Genomic DNA, 18,130 nt, shown 5'->3' with positions numbered 1-18,130 from the left:
TATCTTCTTTGCATGACAATAAACAATTTTGGATCTTCATATTTGTCAGAAGTATTGGGCCACGTTTGCCTTTTATCCCCTTGTTTTTTTTTGTTGAAAATTTATGTGCTTGGTGTGGTATCTTCAAACTTTATGTGGGAGTACGTTTTCTTATTTTCAATGTACATATTCGGGTACTCTGTTATGTTTTGCTTGTGTTTAGTCATTTTCCATTGGATGCCAAGCTATTTGATATCTGTTGTATACTGTTTATCACCTTGGATAACTTAAGTTTCCCTTAGTTGCCAGTCAAATCCTTTTACATGTGTTCCAACGTCACTTAAAATAACTTAGGGACGGATAGGGGCGGGAATTGGTCTAGAGAGACAGTCCACCGACAATTACCCATCTAGTCCGGGCAGAACGTACACGACTCACACTTGTCCACTCAAACAACTGACAAATCCGACAGATGTTTTGTATTTTCTTCTGTGAAAATGTTTGCATGTGTGCGTTTTCCAGCCAGACACCAGCCGGTCAGGCATCGGGCACCGCATGATGCCTAAACACAGCCAAAAAGCTAAAGTTTTCTAACTTTGAATAAATAATTAAATAGCTTACACTATATAGTTCACAATTTCATAAATGCCTTAAGTAATGATGAAGTACAAAATAAAAGGATAGGATAAAGATCAACCCCAAATTGATGTTGAGTGTTGACATACAAAGAACAAAATCAAGTCAGAAACAAACTCTTACAATGAACGTTAACATGTAACAAAAGAACATAAAGAAGATGACATATAACAAGAAAAATCATAAAATAAGATAACTATATAAAAGAATGAAACTTCAAGGGTTATTTGAGATGATGGTGTCATGGTGGTTTCAGACGTTCGCCGACGACAGAGACCATGTTAAAAAACAGAAAGAATTTAGCAAGAGATGAGAAGTAAAAACTAGAAAGAAGATAACGAGAGAAGATACCAAATAATAGAGAGAGAGAGTGAGAGAGAGAGAGAGTCGCGGGTAGGGTTACTCACAGTCACATAAAGAGTCGCGGTTACAGTTACTCACAGTCACATAAAAAACTAGAAAGAAGATAACTAGAGAAGATACCAAATAATTGTCTATGGGAGGGTCGATTCAGTTTTGTAGCCATGGGCATGGATAGTTAAGATATAGAGTTCAATTTATTTCTCTCTCTAGATGATGACTATCTATGCCCATCGAGCAATACAAAATGAACCAACATTCAAGCACAGGGTTAATTGATTTTCGAAGATGGTATAACCACCAGATTTCTAGACAGATTTGAAAGAGAATCTCATATCAACGGTTGAGATTGATTAATTGATTTCCTCTTGATTTCATTTATATGATTTGTTATGGAAATCTCATAAATCTAAAATCTAACATAATTACTAAATGGTTCAAGTAAAATTTGGAATGATACACACAAATTTCCTGCAGACAGAATCTGGTTAACAAGTTGCCTTCATACACCTCTCACTCCTCTGTCTTCCCGTTACATCAAAATATCCAATACCACCCCCAACTATCCAATAACGAATTTTGCACGCGTACATGCTTCATACAATTTTATTTTGGCCCCCTAAATATAATTAACTCATCAAAGTAGCCCTTAGTAAATGACCGGACTCTTCAATAACCTTTTAAGTTGGAGTTTTTTTTGTGACTTAAATTAAATTCTACTTTTTACTACGTTTTTCACCTCTTTTTTTTCAATATGGACTACGATTTACGTTATTCATTACAGGATGTTCATACATCATCAAGATGTGATAAGCACGATAACTGTTGAAATTAACCTACGAATGAAGAGACCTAAAAACCAACAACATATTAACGAGGCCTAAAACCCGACAAACTTATTATTTATACCTCAATAACCCAAACTCAATAACCATAGACTCCACCTCCCATGGAAATGGAACATGGGGCCTCAAGGATTTTGGAGTTTATGTCAAAATCATCAACCACCAGGGTATCCAAGTGTTGACACCCTTCTTTTTTGAACAATTAACTTTAACTGAATGACAAGTGGTTCAGGAGGATCATGTTTTGGAAGTTGCTGATATTTAGGAGGCATTTGGTGAGTTAGTAATCTTTAGGGGTCAAAATTGAATTAACCCTTATAAAAACCATACCTTGTCACGTTTCTCTCTCTTCAGTGCAAAAATGGAGGCTCTAACCTTTTCTTCTTCACACCCTCTGCAACATTTCTCACGCTTGAATTCATTCTCATCAACCCATTTCTCCTTCAAACCCAAATCAGAAACTCATCAATGTAACAAGAAGAAGAAGATTTCTGTGAATGCTACTAGCATAAAGGGAACACCTGAAGTTTCTGAAAAACCCTCAACAATTACTTTCCCAGAAAAGACATCAGATACCTCTTCTTGTTCTTCAAATCCTCCATTAAAAAGGGTATTTTCAGAGTCATTACAGTATGAAAGTGGGTATCTTGGAGCAGCACCAGATATGTCATCTAGAGAGAGAAATGAGAGAGAAGAAGGTCCTGATTCAATGACTTACCTGACTAATATTCTTTGCTCAAAAGTGTATGATGTTGCTATTGAATCTCCATTACAGTATGCCAAAAAGCTTTCTGAAAGGATTGGAGTTAATGTTTTGCTTAAGAGAGAGGATCTTCAACCTGTAAATTTTCTCATCTCACTTTTTATATTCTAGATGTTTTAGAATTTTGATGAAAACCCATTTTAGGATTGTTCTCTTGAGCTCTCAATGTGGGATTTTAGCTAGTGAAATTTTTTGGGTGTCTCTGATTTCTACTCAAATCCATTATTGGAACATTTTAGCTCTCATTGTGGGATTAATCTTAACTATAATCTCCCGATGTCTTTAATATGTATGCATTTCTTTAAATCATTTGTAGTTACTACTTACTAGTAGATTTTGATGTCTAATTTACAATCAAATTTAATTTTGGAAAATTTACAGCTCCAAGGAGTGGGATTTAACTGAGGGTTGGTTGTTAAGATTAGTTTGGAAGTGACAATATTGGTTTTGTTGGCTATTTAGGTGTTCTCCTTTAAACTTCGAGGAGCTTATAACATGATGGCGAAGCTTTCAGGGGAGCAATTGGTTAGGGGTGTCATTTGCTCTTCCGCTGGAAATCATGCCCAAGGTGTTGCATTGGCTGCCCAAAGACTAGGTTGTGATGCTGTGATTGTCATGCCTGTTACAACACCAGAAATCAAGGTTCGGCTTTAGCTAATAAAGCATTTATTTGCCAAGGTTTTTTTTTTGGCTCAACTAAGTCGTCTTGAAGACCCATTTCAACACAGTTAACCCCGTCTCTTCAACACATACTGATTGATTTATGTTGCAAAGGATTCTTATGTTCGAAAACTAGCATGACTTTGATAATGACATGTTCATGTCTTCGCTATCAGACATAACTGTGTAATGAGATATTCTGATGATGCTACATGAGAATCTGACTCCTGAGTGGACCTACCATGGCCTATCACCACTTAAGATGTTCTTTTTCAAATCAAGTTGAAGCGACGAATAACTTGCTGAAAAAAACCGTGACTAGTGATCTTGGATTATCCTCAATGAGAACCTTCATTAAAGTCGTCTATTTTGTACAGTGGAAATCTGTTCAGAGATTAGGTGCAAAAGTTATCCTTGAAGGGGACTCCTATGACGAAGCACAAGCATATGCTAAACAGCGAGGAGAAGAGGAAGGTCGCACATTTATACCCCCTTTTGATCATCCTGATGTTATTATGGGTCAAGGAACAGTTGGAATGGAGATATTGCGTCAAGCAGAAGAGCCATTGCATGCGATATTTGTGCCAGTCGGTGGCGGTGGCCTAATAGCTGGAATTGCTGCGTATGTAAAGATGGTTGCTCCCGAGGTATGTTCGTCTCTGAATAGATCTTACTTTCTACTAAGTATAATCTTCGTGTAGTGTATGAAGTCTTTTGAGATGTTATCTAAACCCGTAATCCTAGTATCGGCTAAGCAACCCAAAATGAACTCATTTCTTACATCTGTGGAGGAAAAACAGAAGCAAACGTTTCTTGTATTTTATGCAGGTAAAGATCATTGGGGTTGAACCTTCTGATGCAAATGCATTGGCATTGTCGTTACATCATGGAGAGAGAATCATGTTAGAGCAAGTGGGTGGATTTGCAGATGGTGTAGCTGTGAAAGTGGTTGGAGAAGAAACTTTCCGATTGTGCAAGAACTTAGTAGATGGAGTCGTTCTTGTTAATCGTGATGCTATTTGTGCATCAATAAAGGTGGGGCTCTTTATAATGTCCAAGCTATTTCAGATAAATTGCCAAGATCTGTAATAGCGATATTCTTACAGGACATGTTCGAAGAAAAAAGGAGCATACTAGAACCAGCAGGAGCTCTTGCCCTAGCTGGAGCAGAAGCATATTGCAAGTACTATGACCTTAAGGGTGAAAGTGTCGTAGCAATAACCAGTGGAGCAAATATGAACTTTGATAGACTACGATTAGTAACTGAACTTGCTGATGTTGGTAGAAAACGGGAAGCTGTCCTGACAACTTATATGCCAGAAGAGCCTGGAAGCTTCAAACGTTTTTGTGAACTTGTACGTTAAAAAAATACGTCTCAACCAAATTCTTTAAATTACAAGTTCCGGTTTGATCGATCCTTCTGCTAATATATCTTTTTGTTGTCAGGTTGGCCCAATTAATATAACCGAGTTCAAATACAGATATGATGCTAGTAAAGAAAAAGCTCTTGTTTTGTACAGGCAAGTGCTTCTCAACTTACACAGATCATAGAGAAAGAAAGAATCATATAAAGTTTGCTCAGAATGGTCACTGCAAGGTGTCAGATACAAGAACCTATACTATCCCAATACGGATGACAGTAAACGTATATATTTTCTATCTTAGTTAAGGTCCTTCAAAATTACTTATGATTTACACTTACTTATAAATTACAGATAACATCAATCTGTAGTGGTGTCTTGTGGACCTCACACCATTTTGGGCAAGTAGACACAACTTCCATATTATACCCGTTAAAGTGATAGCGAGTATTCTAATTCATGCAACATAGATTCTTATAACTACGTTGGCTCTTGTTCTTATTTTTTTTTCCACATCATTACGAAGCTATTAAAGGGAAGATAAGTCGTCCATTTCAGTATTTCATATTTTTTTATGGCTTTCTTGTAGTGTCGGTCTTCATACAGTTTCTGAGCTGAATGCAATGGTGAACGGGATGGAAATTTCTCAGCTTCAAACCATAAATCTGACAACAAATGACTTGGTGAAAGATCATCTTCGTCATCTGGTAATTATATTAAACAAATTGGATTCTCCCTTTTAATGTAGTATCGGACCTGACCTGCAAGTTGTAATTGAGAATTGATTTGCTCAATTCTAAGTTTCTCTAATTCTTTTGTGCTACTGTTGAGTCTGATTTAACTTCTTTTTTTTTCAGGTGGGTGGTAGATCAAATGTGGAAAACGAACTACTCTGTCGATTTGTCTTCCCAGAGAGACCTGGTGCTCTGATGAAGTTTTTGGATACCTTCAGCCCTCGTTGGAACATTAGCTTGTTCCATTATCGTGCACAGGTTGGTATCGGAAACCATGTTAATTACTAATCCCAAATGCATCAAGAGACATATGAACTACAAAGTCACTTTCTACGATCTCGTGTTTTCCTATGTAAATATACTGTCTCTGATTATTTGATATCGATTGTTCTCTTTCACTGACAGGGCGAAACAGGGGCCAATGTGTTGGTTGGAATCCAAGTTCCAAGCTCTGAGATGGATGAATTCCGGGCTTGTGTCGATAGTCTTGGGTATGAATACACTGACGAGATGAGTAACTCTGCTTTCAGGCTATTGATGCAGTGAGTAGCAGCTCTGGATATTCAGTTCAGCATCCCATTACCCTTCACTCTGAGTTTGATGGATCTATTTTTATGCCTAGTCCTATCTATTTGTATTTCAGTTCATCTCTACGTCTACGTTTTTCTTGGTGTCCAATTTACCAGGATAGTTTTCTGATACACGAACTCACTTCAATTAATGGTATAAAATGAATATTATTTCGACAAAAGTGAAGAGTTTGTTGCTTGTGTTTTCATTATAAGATGGATAAATTTCGCTTAGGTGTGTACTGTCTTGCTTGGGTAATGAAACACGTCTGGTCCCTCGAATTTGAATGTTCTTCACTCCAAATAGTACTTCATTAACTCAGATTTCTTCGAAATCAGATTTCAACGCAGTAGTTGGTATGACATCTTGGATACTGAATCTTTTCGCCCCTCACATCTGGGAGTTTTTCACTGAAAATAGCAAGGTGCTCGTTAAGGAGAAATGATTTTTTTTTCCTTTATGGTTTTCATCAAATTTTGACTCAGGTGTTGATGTCACATCTTTATACTTACATATTTTTGTCAACTGTTTTTTTAAATTTAATATACAGATTGTGTCATCAATGTATAGAGCAAGTAACAAGATACAAACATGTCACTCAAACAAACTTTGTAACCATGGTTCCTTGTCTTTTCTATTGTTATTGGATATTCTTGATCTTTCTCTTGTTTCTTTCGGAGTTTTTTATTTTTTGTTTCTTTCAGAGTTGCCTCAAACTATTGTTTGATCGTGAGATGCCACTTGGGCTTTTGGGGTGTAAATATAACGTGAGTTGCTAGTGAAACCACCAACTTCGTCTCCATTTCTCTTTATCTCTTTAAGCACTGTCTTTACATGAATCTCTCTTTATCTCTTTAAGCACTGTCTTTACATGAATCAAAAGAGACTCATAAGTCTTATCAAGAAACACCATGACAAAAATGAAAGCACTTTTAGTTAAACAAAATGTTGAAAAATCACCACCTTTAAGTTGCACAATACATGTTTCCTTTCCTTAAAATAAGCACATCTTTTCTAACCTCCCCTTAGCCTCTTTTAACAAGTTAACATTCTTTATAAGTACCCACGATTGATCTTCTTTCTTTTTCATAACCCACAAAAACAAAAAAGATCAAGTTTTTGTTTTCGGAATTTTGGCGAATTGAGCCCGAAATAAATATGGGTTTTTCAAGAACAATATTGTTTAGTTGTGTTCTTGTTGTTATGATCTTCTCTATAGCAAATGGGCAAGCTCTTGTTCCTGCATTTTACATATTTGGTGACTCAGTTGTTGATGTGGGTAACAACAATAACCTCTCTACACTCATCAAGGCAAACTTCCCTCCTTATGGAAGAGATTTTGTAACACATTCACCAACTGGAAGATTCTGCAATGGAAAACTAGCATCTGATTTCACAGGTTCTAACTATACTCAAAATACCCACTCCTTGTTTCTCTCTCTAGTTATTAGTTATACTTCTTCTCTAATGGGTTTTTGTTTATGCTTTTAACAGCTGAGAACCTTGGATTTACTTCTTACCCACCAGCTTATCTAAGCAAAGAAGCCAGAGGGAAGAACCTTCTGACTGGAGTTAACTTTGCCTCCGCCGCTTCTGGTTATTATGAAAGAACATCAAGGTTATATGTAAGTTAGCCATACAGACTTCTCTCTATCTATCATCTGTCTCTCTAGAATTTGTCTGACTTCCTTGCATGGTTTCGTAGCGTGCGATCCCATTGACTCAGCAACTGGAAAACTTCAAGGAGTATCAGGGGAAGCTGGTAAGAATTGCAGGGAAGGAAAATGCGTCGAATATCACATCTGGATCAATATACCTTTTGAGTGCTGGGAGCAGTGACTTCGTTCAGAATTACTACATAAACCCTCTTCTCAGCGCACGATACTCCCCTGCTCAGTTCTCTGACATCCTCGTGGATTCCTTCTCTACTTTCATTCAGGTTTCTCTCTCTCTCTCTCTCCTTCAATCCATAGACATTATCTAGTAGTTCATTTCGAGCTGCTGTAACAACTACTTCATGTGCAACTGACCACATCATTACTTAGTAGATTCCTTTTCGTTCGCCCATGACTGATACGTTACTGATCGCATGATGTATATAACAGAATCTATACGGATTGGGAGCAAGGAAGATTGGAGTAACATCCTTGCCCCCATTAGGTTGTTTGCCAGCAGCAATAACACTGTTTGGTTTTGGAAGCAATCAATGTGTACCAAGGTTAAATACAGATTCCATATCGTTCAACAACAAGCTCAATGCCACAGCTCAAGTCCTACAAAACAGACTCCCAGGCCTCACCCTGGTTGTTTTCGACATATACAATCCTCTCCTAGGCTTCATTCAAAGACCTTCTGATAATGGTAAGGGCTTTTACTACTTCATTTGCTTCCTACAATCAACTAGAAAATCAATTTCTGAAATTTCTAATTTCGGCTATTCTTTTATGTTGCAGGATTCTTCGAGGCGAGGAAAGCATGTTGTGGAACAGGAACACTAGAGACGGCGTTTCTTTGCAATGCTAGATCAGTAGGAACTTGCATGAATGCAACAGAGTATGTGTTCTGGGATGGATTTCATCCATCTGAAGCTGCAAATAAGATGTTAGCTGATGCTCTTCTCATTCAGGGCATCCCCCTCATCTCCAACTAAGCAACCAAAAATCTTTTAGCCATTTCTTTCTATATACGCCATTTTTCTTGTTCCATCGTATATAAGTTACTGTATCCATATAGGTACTTTTGGTCGAGGATATGGTTTTTTACAATGTAATGTCCGATGTAGGTCAGATGAATGAACAAACAGGGCAGCCTAGGGTTCTAGTTAGGGGCATTTCTTATATGTTAACTCTCTAATCAATAAAACAAGAGCATGCCATTGCTAGGTATTGCAATTTGCAGCATGAAATCTGGAAGATAAATTTAATAAACAAGTGAAGCCTGAAACATGACTTCGGTTCTGTATTCACAACAGTATCTTACACAATTTGGTCATTGTTAAAGCAAACGAGGACACACGTGACTTTCAAAACTAATTTAACATACTCTTATTTGCTCATATATGATAAGATAAAATAAAAACAAAGTATAAAAATGGTATCAACAAGGAATGCCTCTTTACATATACCTTACAAGTTACAATGTCTATGAAAGCTCAAAACCGGCATTTGAATGTATTGCATAGAGAAGCTTTGACCTCAAAGTACTCGCACGTTTGTACGTTGGAAGCTGAACTCCAAAAGAAAATGAAAACGAATATTACGAGTGAGAAAACATTAATTTCGACAAAATGTGTAGTGTGTTTTCTAAGTATTGATACCTTAAGTGTGTTGTAGCACGTAGAAGCTGAGGGAAGTCTGTCCACATCCTGACCTCCAATGGTTGCCCAAAGAGGGATATCACATGCAACCTGTATACAACGGTTTCAGCTCAGTTCCAATTTCACTTGCGAAAGAAGTTATAAACCCAAATGGAAGCGAACCTACCAGATTGGACATTATATTTTACTTGCTAACTTTGACTATACACATAATTCTGTCAAAACTGATGATCTTAGTTTGTCCTTCATAAAATTTTTTTTCATCTAATTTTCAGGCTAGAAGGTAAGATCCTTGTCCTCAGATATTAGGCTAAGCTCCATTGAGGAAAGCCAAGTTAATTAATTCTTTGCTCATAAGTTGGTGACGGATGGGGAAAGTATGTTGAGGGGGAATTCATAGCATTAACGATTCTGTCAAAATTAGATACTGAAAGAAATCTACCAAATATAAGTTTGAGGGCAGCACACTACAAAAAGTTGCCCATCATCGTTACCAAAAAAATTACCATTATCAGTAATATGATTTCGTAATGATACCTTATGAATAGTAAAGGTTGGTTGTAGGTGTTTGAACCCAAGTAACGGAGCCCGGGAGCAACTTGTCACAAACTTTAGAAGCATACTTTTATCTTTGGCCTCAAATCCAGCAAGAACCTGCAGCGCATAATAAGAAGAAACAATTTAAGAATGGAATTAAAAATGTACAAGTTTCTCACAAATTCTACTGAAGGCAAGACTAACATCGTAACAAAATATTGGGTCTTGATGATTAAAGAAACAGAGCTCCAGAAGCTTGAAATAGCTGAGAGGATATTGATGTAGAAACTTTATTAGATTGTGACTCCATGAGATAAGAGGGCCATCTTAGTATAATAGTGATGTAGTTCTGGAAAGAAGTACTTTTATGTCCTTAGCCAGTTTGAAAAATAACCACGACATTGCTCTTGAGGTAATTGAATAAGCACATGCCTTCTACTTTACCGACAATTTTAGAGGAATAAAGGTTATATTAGATATGTACATTAGTAATAAAAAGCCATTTCCATTTCTTTTTCACAAGTCTGAGTCAAGGACTGAAATTTCGATAGGCATGGAAATGGAAATATTTTAGTCATTCAGGCCAATACATTTCGAAATTTGAATTCCTTAGTCTGAGTAAATAATATCCGCTTCTGATCGGATAAGAGGAAAAATCTGTCTACGAATTTTCAGGTAAATACCTCCCAGAAAAGTTTCACTGTTCGACTTCCCTCAGAATAACCGCCAGTATACCGTGTGTTATCTCTTAAGTCATTAATGTCAACATCATGGCTTCCACCTGAAAGCAGCTGCATTTGGTCAATTATGAATTAGTAACGGTCAGGACCATGAAGAAAATATAGCATGCAATCTACGCCATAGTCTAATAGACCAAAAAAATTTCTTCTGCACTTGTCACTACTCAGTAGTGAAAAACAATTAAAAGATGAACTAGTACCTGATTGAATTCAGTAGCATTAAATATGCTCAACCAAGATGGTGATATAAGATCAATCAACCCCCTATAAAACGCGTTAGCTAAAGGCAAAATCTGCAGATAAACATAGAAAGGTAGGAAAAAAAATCTGAGTATTTAAAAGAAAAATGCTTAATAGCTTGAACAGAAGAATATTAGAATAATACCTGTCGATTAAGCTTATAGTCTGCAATTGCATGAACATACTGCAACCTGTTCTCATTAGTAACAGCTACATCTTTCCCACCTGGTTTAAGCTCTGAGATGACATGTTTGCCTAGAATTTCTTCAGTAACCGTGAAATCTAGGGAGAGCTCCTTGACATCACCATCATAATGCTGTATCAAAGAAAGCCATTACATCACAAACATAAAATGTAAACTCCTCGTATATAACTAACTCAAACCATGATATTTTTTCTAGACTTCTTATTTTTGGTAATTATTGTCATACTTTAAGGGGTATGACGCCGTATCTCGAACCTAGGACCTTAGAGGTGGAGATCAACTTGCTAACCACTCCAATCAAGGGTTATTGACATATTTTTTTAGACTTACTTACAACTAAGAGTTGACGACATAAGATTGAAACTGTTGCTTCTATCAGTAATCCTTACAATTTGAGAGTTTTGTGTTTCTCTCGGTGACAAATCATGACAAAATAATAAAAATAACAGCTAAAAGGATTTCTTACCTTTAGATACATAAGATTCCTATAGAGTTCCGGATCAAGTGTTGACAATTCATCAAGAAAACTATAGCGACCTAAAATCTTTTGTACAAAAACAGGTGAAAAAGAATAATCCAACAAAATCCCTTCATAAAGTGCTTTGCCTACTACTTTGCCAAGAAACTCAATCATTTGAATGCCATTATCTAGCAATCTTGCAGATGTATTAGGAATTAAATGTCTTTCTGAAGTTGAGGTCTGAGAAAATATTCCATAGCTGCAACAAACGAGGAAAAAGTAACTATATTAGTGCTCATATATTTGGCATGTCCATTATAACGGCATGGAAAGAAGTTAATACAACAAGAAGAGCGCTGATTCAAATTACTCGGGATCAAATGCCGTTTTTGATATATCTGTTAAGAACTCTTTTGACAGACCGCCATAGTCCAGACCAGCTTCTGGAAGGCCACATTCACTGACGAAAGAAACATGAATAGATGACTTCAACCTTGACCCAAGGGAGTTTAACTGTTTAAATCCATCTTCCACGATGTGCCCCCGGCGAACAACTATCTCTATCGATCCTGGACCTGGACCAGCAACCTCACCTGCCATTCTTCGAGATACTTTGTCCAACTTGATGAATTCTCTAAACATCTGAACTCTGTCAAGTGAACTGGAGATGTCAGGAATGAAACTTGAAAGGATAGACATTCATGGAGAGTAAAATCCTTATTACCAACAAGGCAAGAGGAAGATATTGTAGGTGGAAGCAACTAACAACTAAGCAGAGAAGATTCACGGACTTAATCTTCACACAGGGTTATAACAACCACAAAGGGCGCGTACTTTTATTAATAGAAAATTGATTGAAGGCAATTTTGACGGGGAGACCTAATGACCTGTTCCTAAATTAGCTACTAAACAAAAACAGTAAAACCTAAAAGGTAAAGGGCACAGTTGAAGCTGGATTTCACACCTTAACAGCTCAGAATAGGGTGATTTTTTTACAAAGATGAGGGTCTTTCTATTTGTAACCACCAACACTACCAATTAATCAACACAAAGTTATAAATTAGTCCTCAGATTGATGCATATTTATATCTGAGGTGACACAAAATTGGTTCAGTGGGTGCAAATGGTATTTGACCTCAAACCTATCCAGAAGAAAATATTACTAATAAACTCAGAAAAGCGCATTCACAGTTGCAAAGCCAGAAGTTCTTTATGGCACACACACAAACTGCAATATTTGTTAAGAGACCAAAGCAACCTACTAGGACAACACAAAAGAGTTTAGGGCTACCAAATATATCAAAGAACATAAACTTTTCAAGAGTTCCCTAATATTTTTTACCTTTCTTCAAATGGAAATACATGAGGAGTGGTAGTGATAGCAGAACCCATGCTTGGAACAGGTAAAGCTTCGCCAGGTCTAGGAATAGAAGCTACAGCTTCATGAGCTCTAGCAGCTGCTGCAACTGGAGGCCGACCAACTCTCGCAGGTGATAGCCACAAAGAAGGTGGGCAAAACTGACGCCTGCAGTCTCTCTCATACAACAAATGCAGGCATCTGATTGCAGCATGCATTAAGGATCTATTATGAACTGTACTATGAGAAAACCCATTATAGACTAAGGTATTGAGAACTGATGCAATTGTCCTTTGCTGCTCCAGTATGAAGGGAACCTGCATCAGGTTAAGGAAATGCAGAGAAAAAACCACTCAGCAGAAGTCGGTTGATTCTCGACTAAAAGCAAAAAAAAGATTATCATCATACCTGCTTTTCATAGAACTCTATGTCATCAAGAACCAACAAGAGATGTGAATATACAGCACAAAACAGATGTAGCAGACATGACATATCATTTGAAAGACCTTGAGGACCTCGTCTAAAAGGCTCCACGTCCCATGTGTTACATACAACTCCCATGTCCTGACTAACTCTAGGTGGGTCATTCATTGCATGTCCATCTTCAGCGTCCTTTGCTGACTTCCCAGTGATCTTTTGGAGTACAGTGACCCACTTATTTCCTGCATCCTTTTGGATCCACCTTTGCTTTCTCCCCGTGCTTCCTTCATTTTCATTCACTTCAACAGTTTCACTAGAACAAGGCTCATCACCCATAGCACCTTGACTTTTTTCAAGAAATATGGAACCTTCCAGAGTTTTCCATATACGTACAAGTAAGCCAGGAGTAAAAGACAGCAAGTTAAGAATAGGCAATGATCCACCAGCAGGATTTAAGGATGAAAAAATCCTCAGCATGTAAGAATAAAAATATACGATGTCAAGCAATTCCAACTTCCTCGAACTTTCCGAGCTCTTATTTGGAGAAGTATCCTTCGTAGGAATAAGAAAATCCTCTTTGACCATAGCCAGAAGTGCCATAAGATGCCACTGCTGATGAATAGGCCTAAAAAGATCTATGTACGACAACTTTACGGATCCAAAAGTTGTCTGATTATCCTGGACATCTGCCTCAATAGCGTTTGTGGATGCAACAAAAGTTCCTCGACAATCGTCATTCTCCTTAGTTGCACTAGCAATATCATCAAGACGCGTCAATAGGTTCTCTGCGAAAATGCTGATAACACGAATGTACACTGAGCAATCCAGGCCAGGAGCAAATCTACCAGGTCTAGAGGAACCAATCTCGCACTCAGTTGCCAAGTTTACAATGTTTGCAAGAGCCCAACCAGCATGTGGGATCACTCTGATAACAGAACTAGGTACTTCTGACTGGTCCAACCTTGACATATCCATGAAGATTTTCTCCTTTGAAGTCTGCCACCACCTGCCATGGTTTGATCAGCCTCGACATATTTACTGGGATTGTGGAAAGTCAGAAGATAAAGAATACAGAAACAGCAAGTAAAGATAAAATAATACCAAGAGATTTGGAAGACCCCTGAGAAAAGTTTGATTTAAAAAAAAAAATCTTTGAGAAATACAAAAGTCTATTCAAATAACAGTAGAAAAGAACCTTAACTTACATTTGATTACTTTCCTCATTTTTAATGTCGGTAAAGTAGGGAAGAAAATCCAAAAAAGTCTTACTCTATGTTGCGGCTTGCGCCTCATTTTCCTACTCTAATGTTTTGGGCATAACTTGTGAAACTTATGGAGAGCCTACCAGTAGGGTGCTGAGGCAAGGTGAGAGCACAGAGTGGTGCTTCAGAGCAGGTACAAGAATTATTGGTACACGTTGAGCTAACCAGGGAACTGTAAGTATAAAGGCGAAGTAATTCTCCACAAGATCTTGAATTTCCAAACTGACAGAATCACCTAATACAAATTTTGCAGCTTGAAAAGGCCGAAGTGCTATAGTTATTGCACTTGCAATAATCAAGAATTTATCGTCTGTCGGCAGGACACGCTTCACTTGGGAGGGAGTACTTTTGTCTAGCTTCACAATATATCTTCCAAGACATCTGTAAAAACCACTTTTTCCAGTTGCAATGAATCTAACTAAATGCTTCAGCGCGGAATCTGCATCTCTAAGATTTTCACTGGTGGCACTTTTCCACCCTTTCAGATCAGTCAAGGCAACGATCACACGCATTGCAAGAGAAGTAAGAGTGGAACTGTCATGCCCCGCTGGACAGGTAGGATCAAATTCAGCAAGGACAAATGACGAAACTGAAATCAACTTCTTTGTTTGGTAAATCCATGTGGTTCTTTCCTCTGGAGTACCCACAACCAGAGAACAGATGTTCTTCTCGGACTCTACACTTTCAAGATAATATAACCTTCAGCACTATTTTCGTTATCAAGGAAAAGACATAAGAGGGATAAATACAACGGTAATCAGAAATGGAGGAGATGATGTACCAGCTGAGTTTATGCTTTGGAGAAGGACTTTATAGCAGGTAAGCATACATTTGATATCTGCAGCTTGCAGCTTCTGATGTGCAATGGAAGATCGAGTGATAAAGAAAAGAAAAGGTCTTAACAGACAACTAGAAATCCATCGGGCTGAAGTCAAAACATTAGTTTGATTCACTATTGCTTCCCATTCTTCTTGAACTAGCACAACCACCCTCTTTGTATCACTGTACCGCCTCCAGACTCTCTGAAAGGGAGACAAATCAGATCCTTTAAACCTTTTCACTAAAAACAGTGCAATTCAGAGTATTTCTAACGGGTTATCAGAAAATGTAGAAATTTTTCGAAAAAACACGAGCTTGTGTCTCGAGAAAAAGTGACGAAAGTCAACCTAATAACAGACGTCATAAAAAATCATAGACACCATGAACGCGAAGTTCTAATCCTACCCAAAACATATTAAATAGGTCATAGCAAAATAAGAGCAAAACTAAGAGATGTAAGATTAATCGCAAGTGAGTATATGTATAATTCAAGTTTGTACCTTTTAAAGTGTCTCAACAAGTTTTCCTATCCTAAGTCAAAATGTGGTTCACTTATCAGTGTAAATCAGATTCAACTATCATATCGGCCATAGATAATGTGGTTCATTCAAAACCTTTGGAGATGATTGATCTTAAGCAGCAAATAACAAAAACTTTAACAAGCTAAGAAATTAGTATAACAACATAAAAGAAATTCAAGATTTCATTTTAGGAAGTTAAAAATTTTAGTTTGTGAGGTGAATTTAATGAAAATTAGGGCTAAATAATTGATTGATAGTAAAATGAACCTGAATAAAGAGAGAGGCAGCGGCTGCTCTTCGTGTATAATTACGAAGCTCTCTTTCTTGTGAGACTTTCTCAAGAAGTGCGTCTCTTGTGATCTCTTTGGCACTTGATCCTCTCAGTGATACCTAAAAGTCAAGAAATAAAACAGTTCAGACGATGATTATCAACAACAAATCATAACTTTCCATGATTGAGAGATCGATTCAAAAATCTAGAATTCGCCAAGAAAACAAATCAGAAGAGAGAGAGTACTTGTTGTTTCCGGCGATCGGCCATGGAAGATTAGGTTATCACTGAGTGATTCTTGATGCCTGTTTCATCAGTCTTGTCTTCGAACCCAAAATTCAGAAAACACCAGCGGTCTCGGATTACGATGACACGACCATCTTTATTGTTTCTTGGTTTAAGTTCGTGTTTTGATGGTCCCTCTCTAATCTGACTTTTGGATGCTTAATAGCATCTCCAATACAAGACTCAACAAAAACTCTAAATCTTGTGTATGAAGTGTGAAAAATGGATCTCTAGATGGTCTCTTTCCTATTTGACCATTTAAAGACACTCTATTTCAAAACCATCTCCAATGCAATATTAAAGAGAAACTTTAAAAACCTATATTTTGATTTAAAATTAATTGATTCGCTTATGTGGCACTTAAAGAAACTGAAGAGGACACTCTAAATTTAAAGTGTCCTCTTAAGGATCTCTAAAATAAATCTTGACACATCACTTTAGAGATTCATGTTGAGTTCTGCAGTGAAGATGAATTTTAAAGAAAAATTCTAAAAAAATCCTATGTGGCACTCTAAGATTTAGAGTTTGAGTGTTGCATTGGAGATGCTCTAAGAGCATCTCCAATGCAAAACTCAAAAAAAATCTCTATTCATCATATGTGTCAAGTTCCAATTGAGATTCTCACTGCTACGTGGCGTTAATAGAGATCTTCAATTTTTTTTGTCTCCAATGCAAAAATCTAAACTTATCTTATTTACTTATGTGGCATAGTTATTTTTGTAAATAAATAATTAGTTATTTTAGAAAATATAGAAGACTTGATTTCTATTGGTTGAAAATTAAATATTGATGAGTTGGACAATTAGAGATATCTCAAGAGGACACTCTAGAAATAGAGTGTCCTCTTGAGATATCTCTATTCCACCCTCGACACGTCATCTTAGAGATCCAAATAGAGTGTTGCATTGGAGAGGATTTTTAAGAAAAAATTCTAAAAATCCTACGTGGAACTCAGAGTTTCTAAGATTGAGTGTTGCATTGGAGATGCTCTAAATAAGGGTCTGGAGATACACCTCTTGGAATCCTCTCTCTATCTCTCTGATAATGCGGTTTACAGAACACGAAATTGGGTCTTCGACCCAATTTCTTGGTTTTTTTGTTTTGTTAAAAAGACATCTTATCTTTTGAAAGAGTTAGGCCCCAAATAAGTTTTCAAAATATTCTTGAAGGACAATTCTGTAGGCACTCGCATTTGTAGGGTCAAAAATACCCTTTTTCTAATGAAGAATACCAAAAAAATATAGTTTCTAATAAACCATGAAGTTGTATTGAACGACTGTAAAAATCGAACGAGCGACGAAAATTGAGCGATTTCGCCGAACTAATTCTTTTGGGTTGAAGTTGATTTCCTGGTTTTTTATCATCAATCTATTTTAGGTTTTGTGATTAAATCTCTTTACTTGTTGTTTGAAGATGAGTTTGAGGGGTTTGAGTTAGTTTTTGGTGAAGAAATCTAGAGAGAGAAAGTTGCAATTTCTAATTTTTGAATCTTGAAGGGTAAATTAAATTTTTTGCTATGTTAGTTCTGATGTTTTGTTAGTTTTGATGTTTATGTTCAAACTTATTTGTTGGATTTATATGAAATTTGTGGAAGTATAGTTTATGCAAGGAATGTGTTTGATAAAATGCTTGAAAGAGATGTTGTTGCTTGAAATGCAATGCTAGTTGGTTTTACAAGACTTGAGTTGGTTGAAATATGTATAAAGTTGTTTGATGAAATGCCTGTGAGAAATACTTCTTCTTGGACAATCATGATTGGTGTTTATGATCAAATTGAGAATTTCATGAA

At 36.9% G+C, this 18,130-nt stretch overlaps 3 protein-coding genes across 5 annotated transcripts; 2 read left to right on the top strand and 1 right to left on the bottom strand.

The window, feature by feature from the left end:
* The first annotated feature begins 2,034 nt into the window (after window positions 1–2,034).
* Window positions 2,035–6,089, top strand: LOC147568047 (threonine dehydratase 1 biosynthetic, chloroplastic-like). Of its 2 annotated transcripts, none has more exons than XM_086654495.1 (9): window positions 2,035–2,661; window positions 3,046–3,225; window positions 3,621–3,890; window positions 4,072–4,278; window positions 4,350–4,598; window positions 4,690–4,763; window positions 5,194–5,311; window positions 5,462–5,596; window positions 5,744–6,089. In XM_086654495.1, the coding sequence occupies exons 1-9, from the start codon at window positions 2,182–2,184 to the stop codon at window positions 5,882–5,884; spliced, it is 1,854 nt and encodes a 617-aa protein (XP_086510621.1). In that variant the 5' UTR covers window positions 2,035–2,181; the 3' UTR covers window positions 5,885–6,089. The 2 variants fall into 2 exon arrangements, 1 of the variants encoding a protein (XP_086510621.1); XR_015230946.1 differs by having other exon boundaries at window positions 2,150–2,661; window positions 4,690–4,888.
* Window positions 6,090–6,836: 747 nt separating this feature from the next.
* On the top strand, window positions 6,837–8,873 carry LOC147568046 (GDSL esterase/lipase At5g03810-like). The gene is made up of 5 exons (XM_086654496.1): window positions 6,837–7,307; window positions 7,403–7,533; window positions 7,614–7,847; window positions 8,014–8,269; window positions 8,362–8,873. The coding sequence occupies exons 1-5, from the start codon at window positions 7,067–7,069 to the stop codon at window positions 8,556–8,558; spliced, it is 1,059 nt and encodes a 352-aa protein (XP_086510622.1). The 5' UTR covers window positions 6,837–7,066; the 3' UTR covers window positions 8,559–8,873.
* Window positions 8,827–16,637, bottom strand: UPL7 (ubiquitin-protein ligase 7). 2 transcript variants are annotated; one of them, XM_086654493.1, is made up of 14 exons: window positions 16,303–16,637; window positions 16,053–16,175; window positions 15,227–15,467; window positions 14,529–15,121; window positions 13,172–14,179; window positions 12,749–13,080; window positions 11,777–12,055; window positions 11,413–11,665; window positions 10,887–11,057; window positions 10,702–10,794; window positions 10,445–10,552; window positions 9,762–9,878; window positions 9,225–9,314; window positions 8,827–9,133 (listed from the first exon to the last, which is right to left on the bottom strand). In XM_086654493.1, the coding sequence occupies exons 1-14, from the start codon at window positions 16,324–16,326 to the stop codon at window positions 9,050–9,052; spliced, it is 3,516 nt and encodes a 1,171-aa protein (XP_086510619.1). In that variant the 5' UTR covers window positions 16,327–16,637; the 3' UTR covers window positions 8,827–9,049. The 2 variants fall into 2 exon arrangements, with proteins under 2 accessions (XP_086510619.1, XP_086510620.1); XM_086654494.1 differs by having other exon boundaries at window positions 14,529–15,126; window positions 16,303–16,558.
* Between the last annotated feature and the right edge of the window lie 1,493 nt (window positions 16,638–18,130).

The sequence above is a fragment of the Eschscholzia californica genome, unplaced genomic scaffold, assembly GCF_041429995.1.
Source record: "Eschscholzia californica isolate CP2 unplaced genomic scaffold, dmEscCali1.0.p SCAF_1, whole genome shotgun sequence".
Classification (NCBI taxonomy): domain Eukaryota; kingdom Viridiplantae; phylum Streptophyta; class Magnoliopsida; order Ranunculales; family Papaveraceae; genus Eschscholzia; species Eschscholzia californica.
Note: the sequence above shows the minus strand (reverse complement) of the source record. Positions and strands in the feature narration are given on the sequence as shown.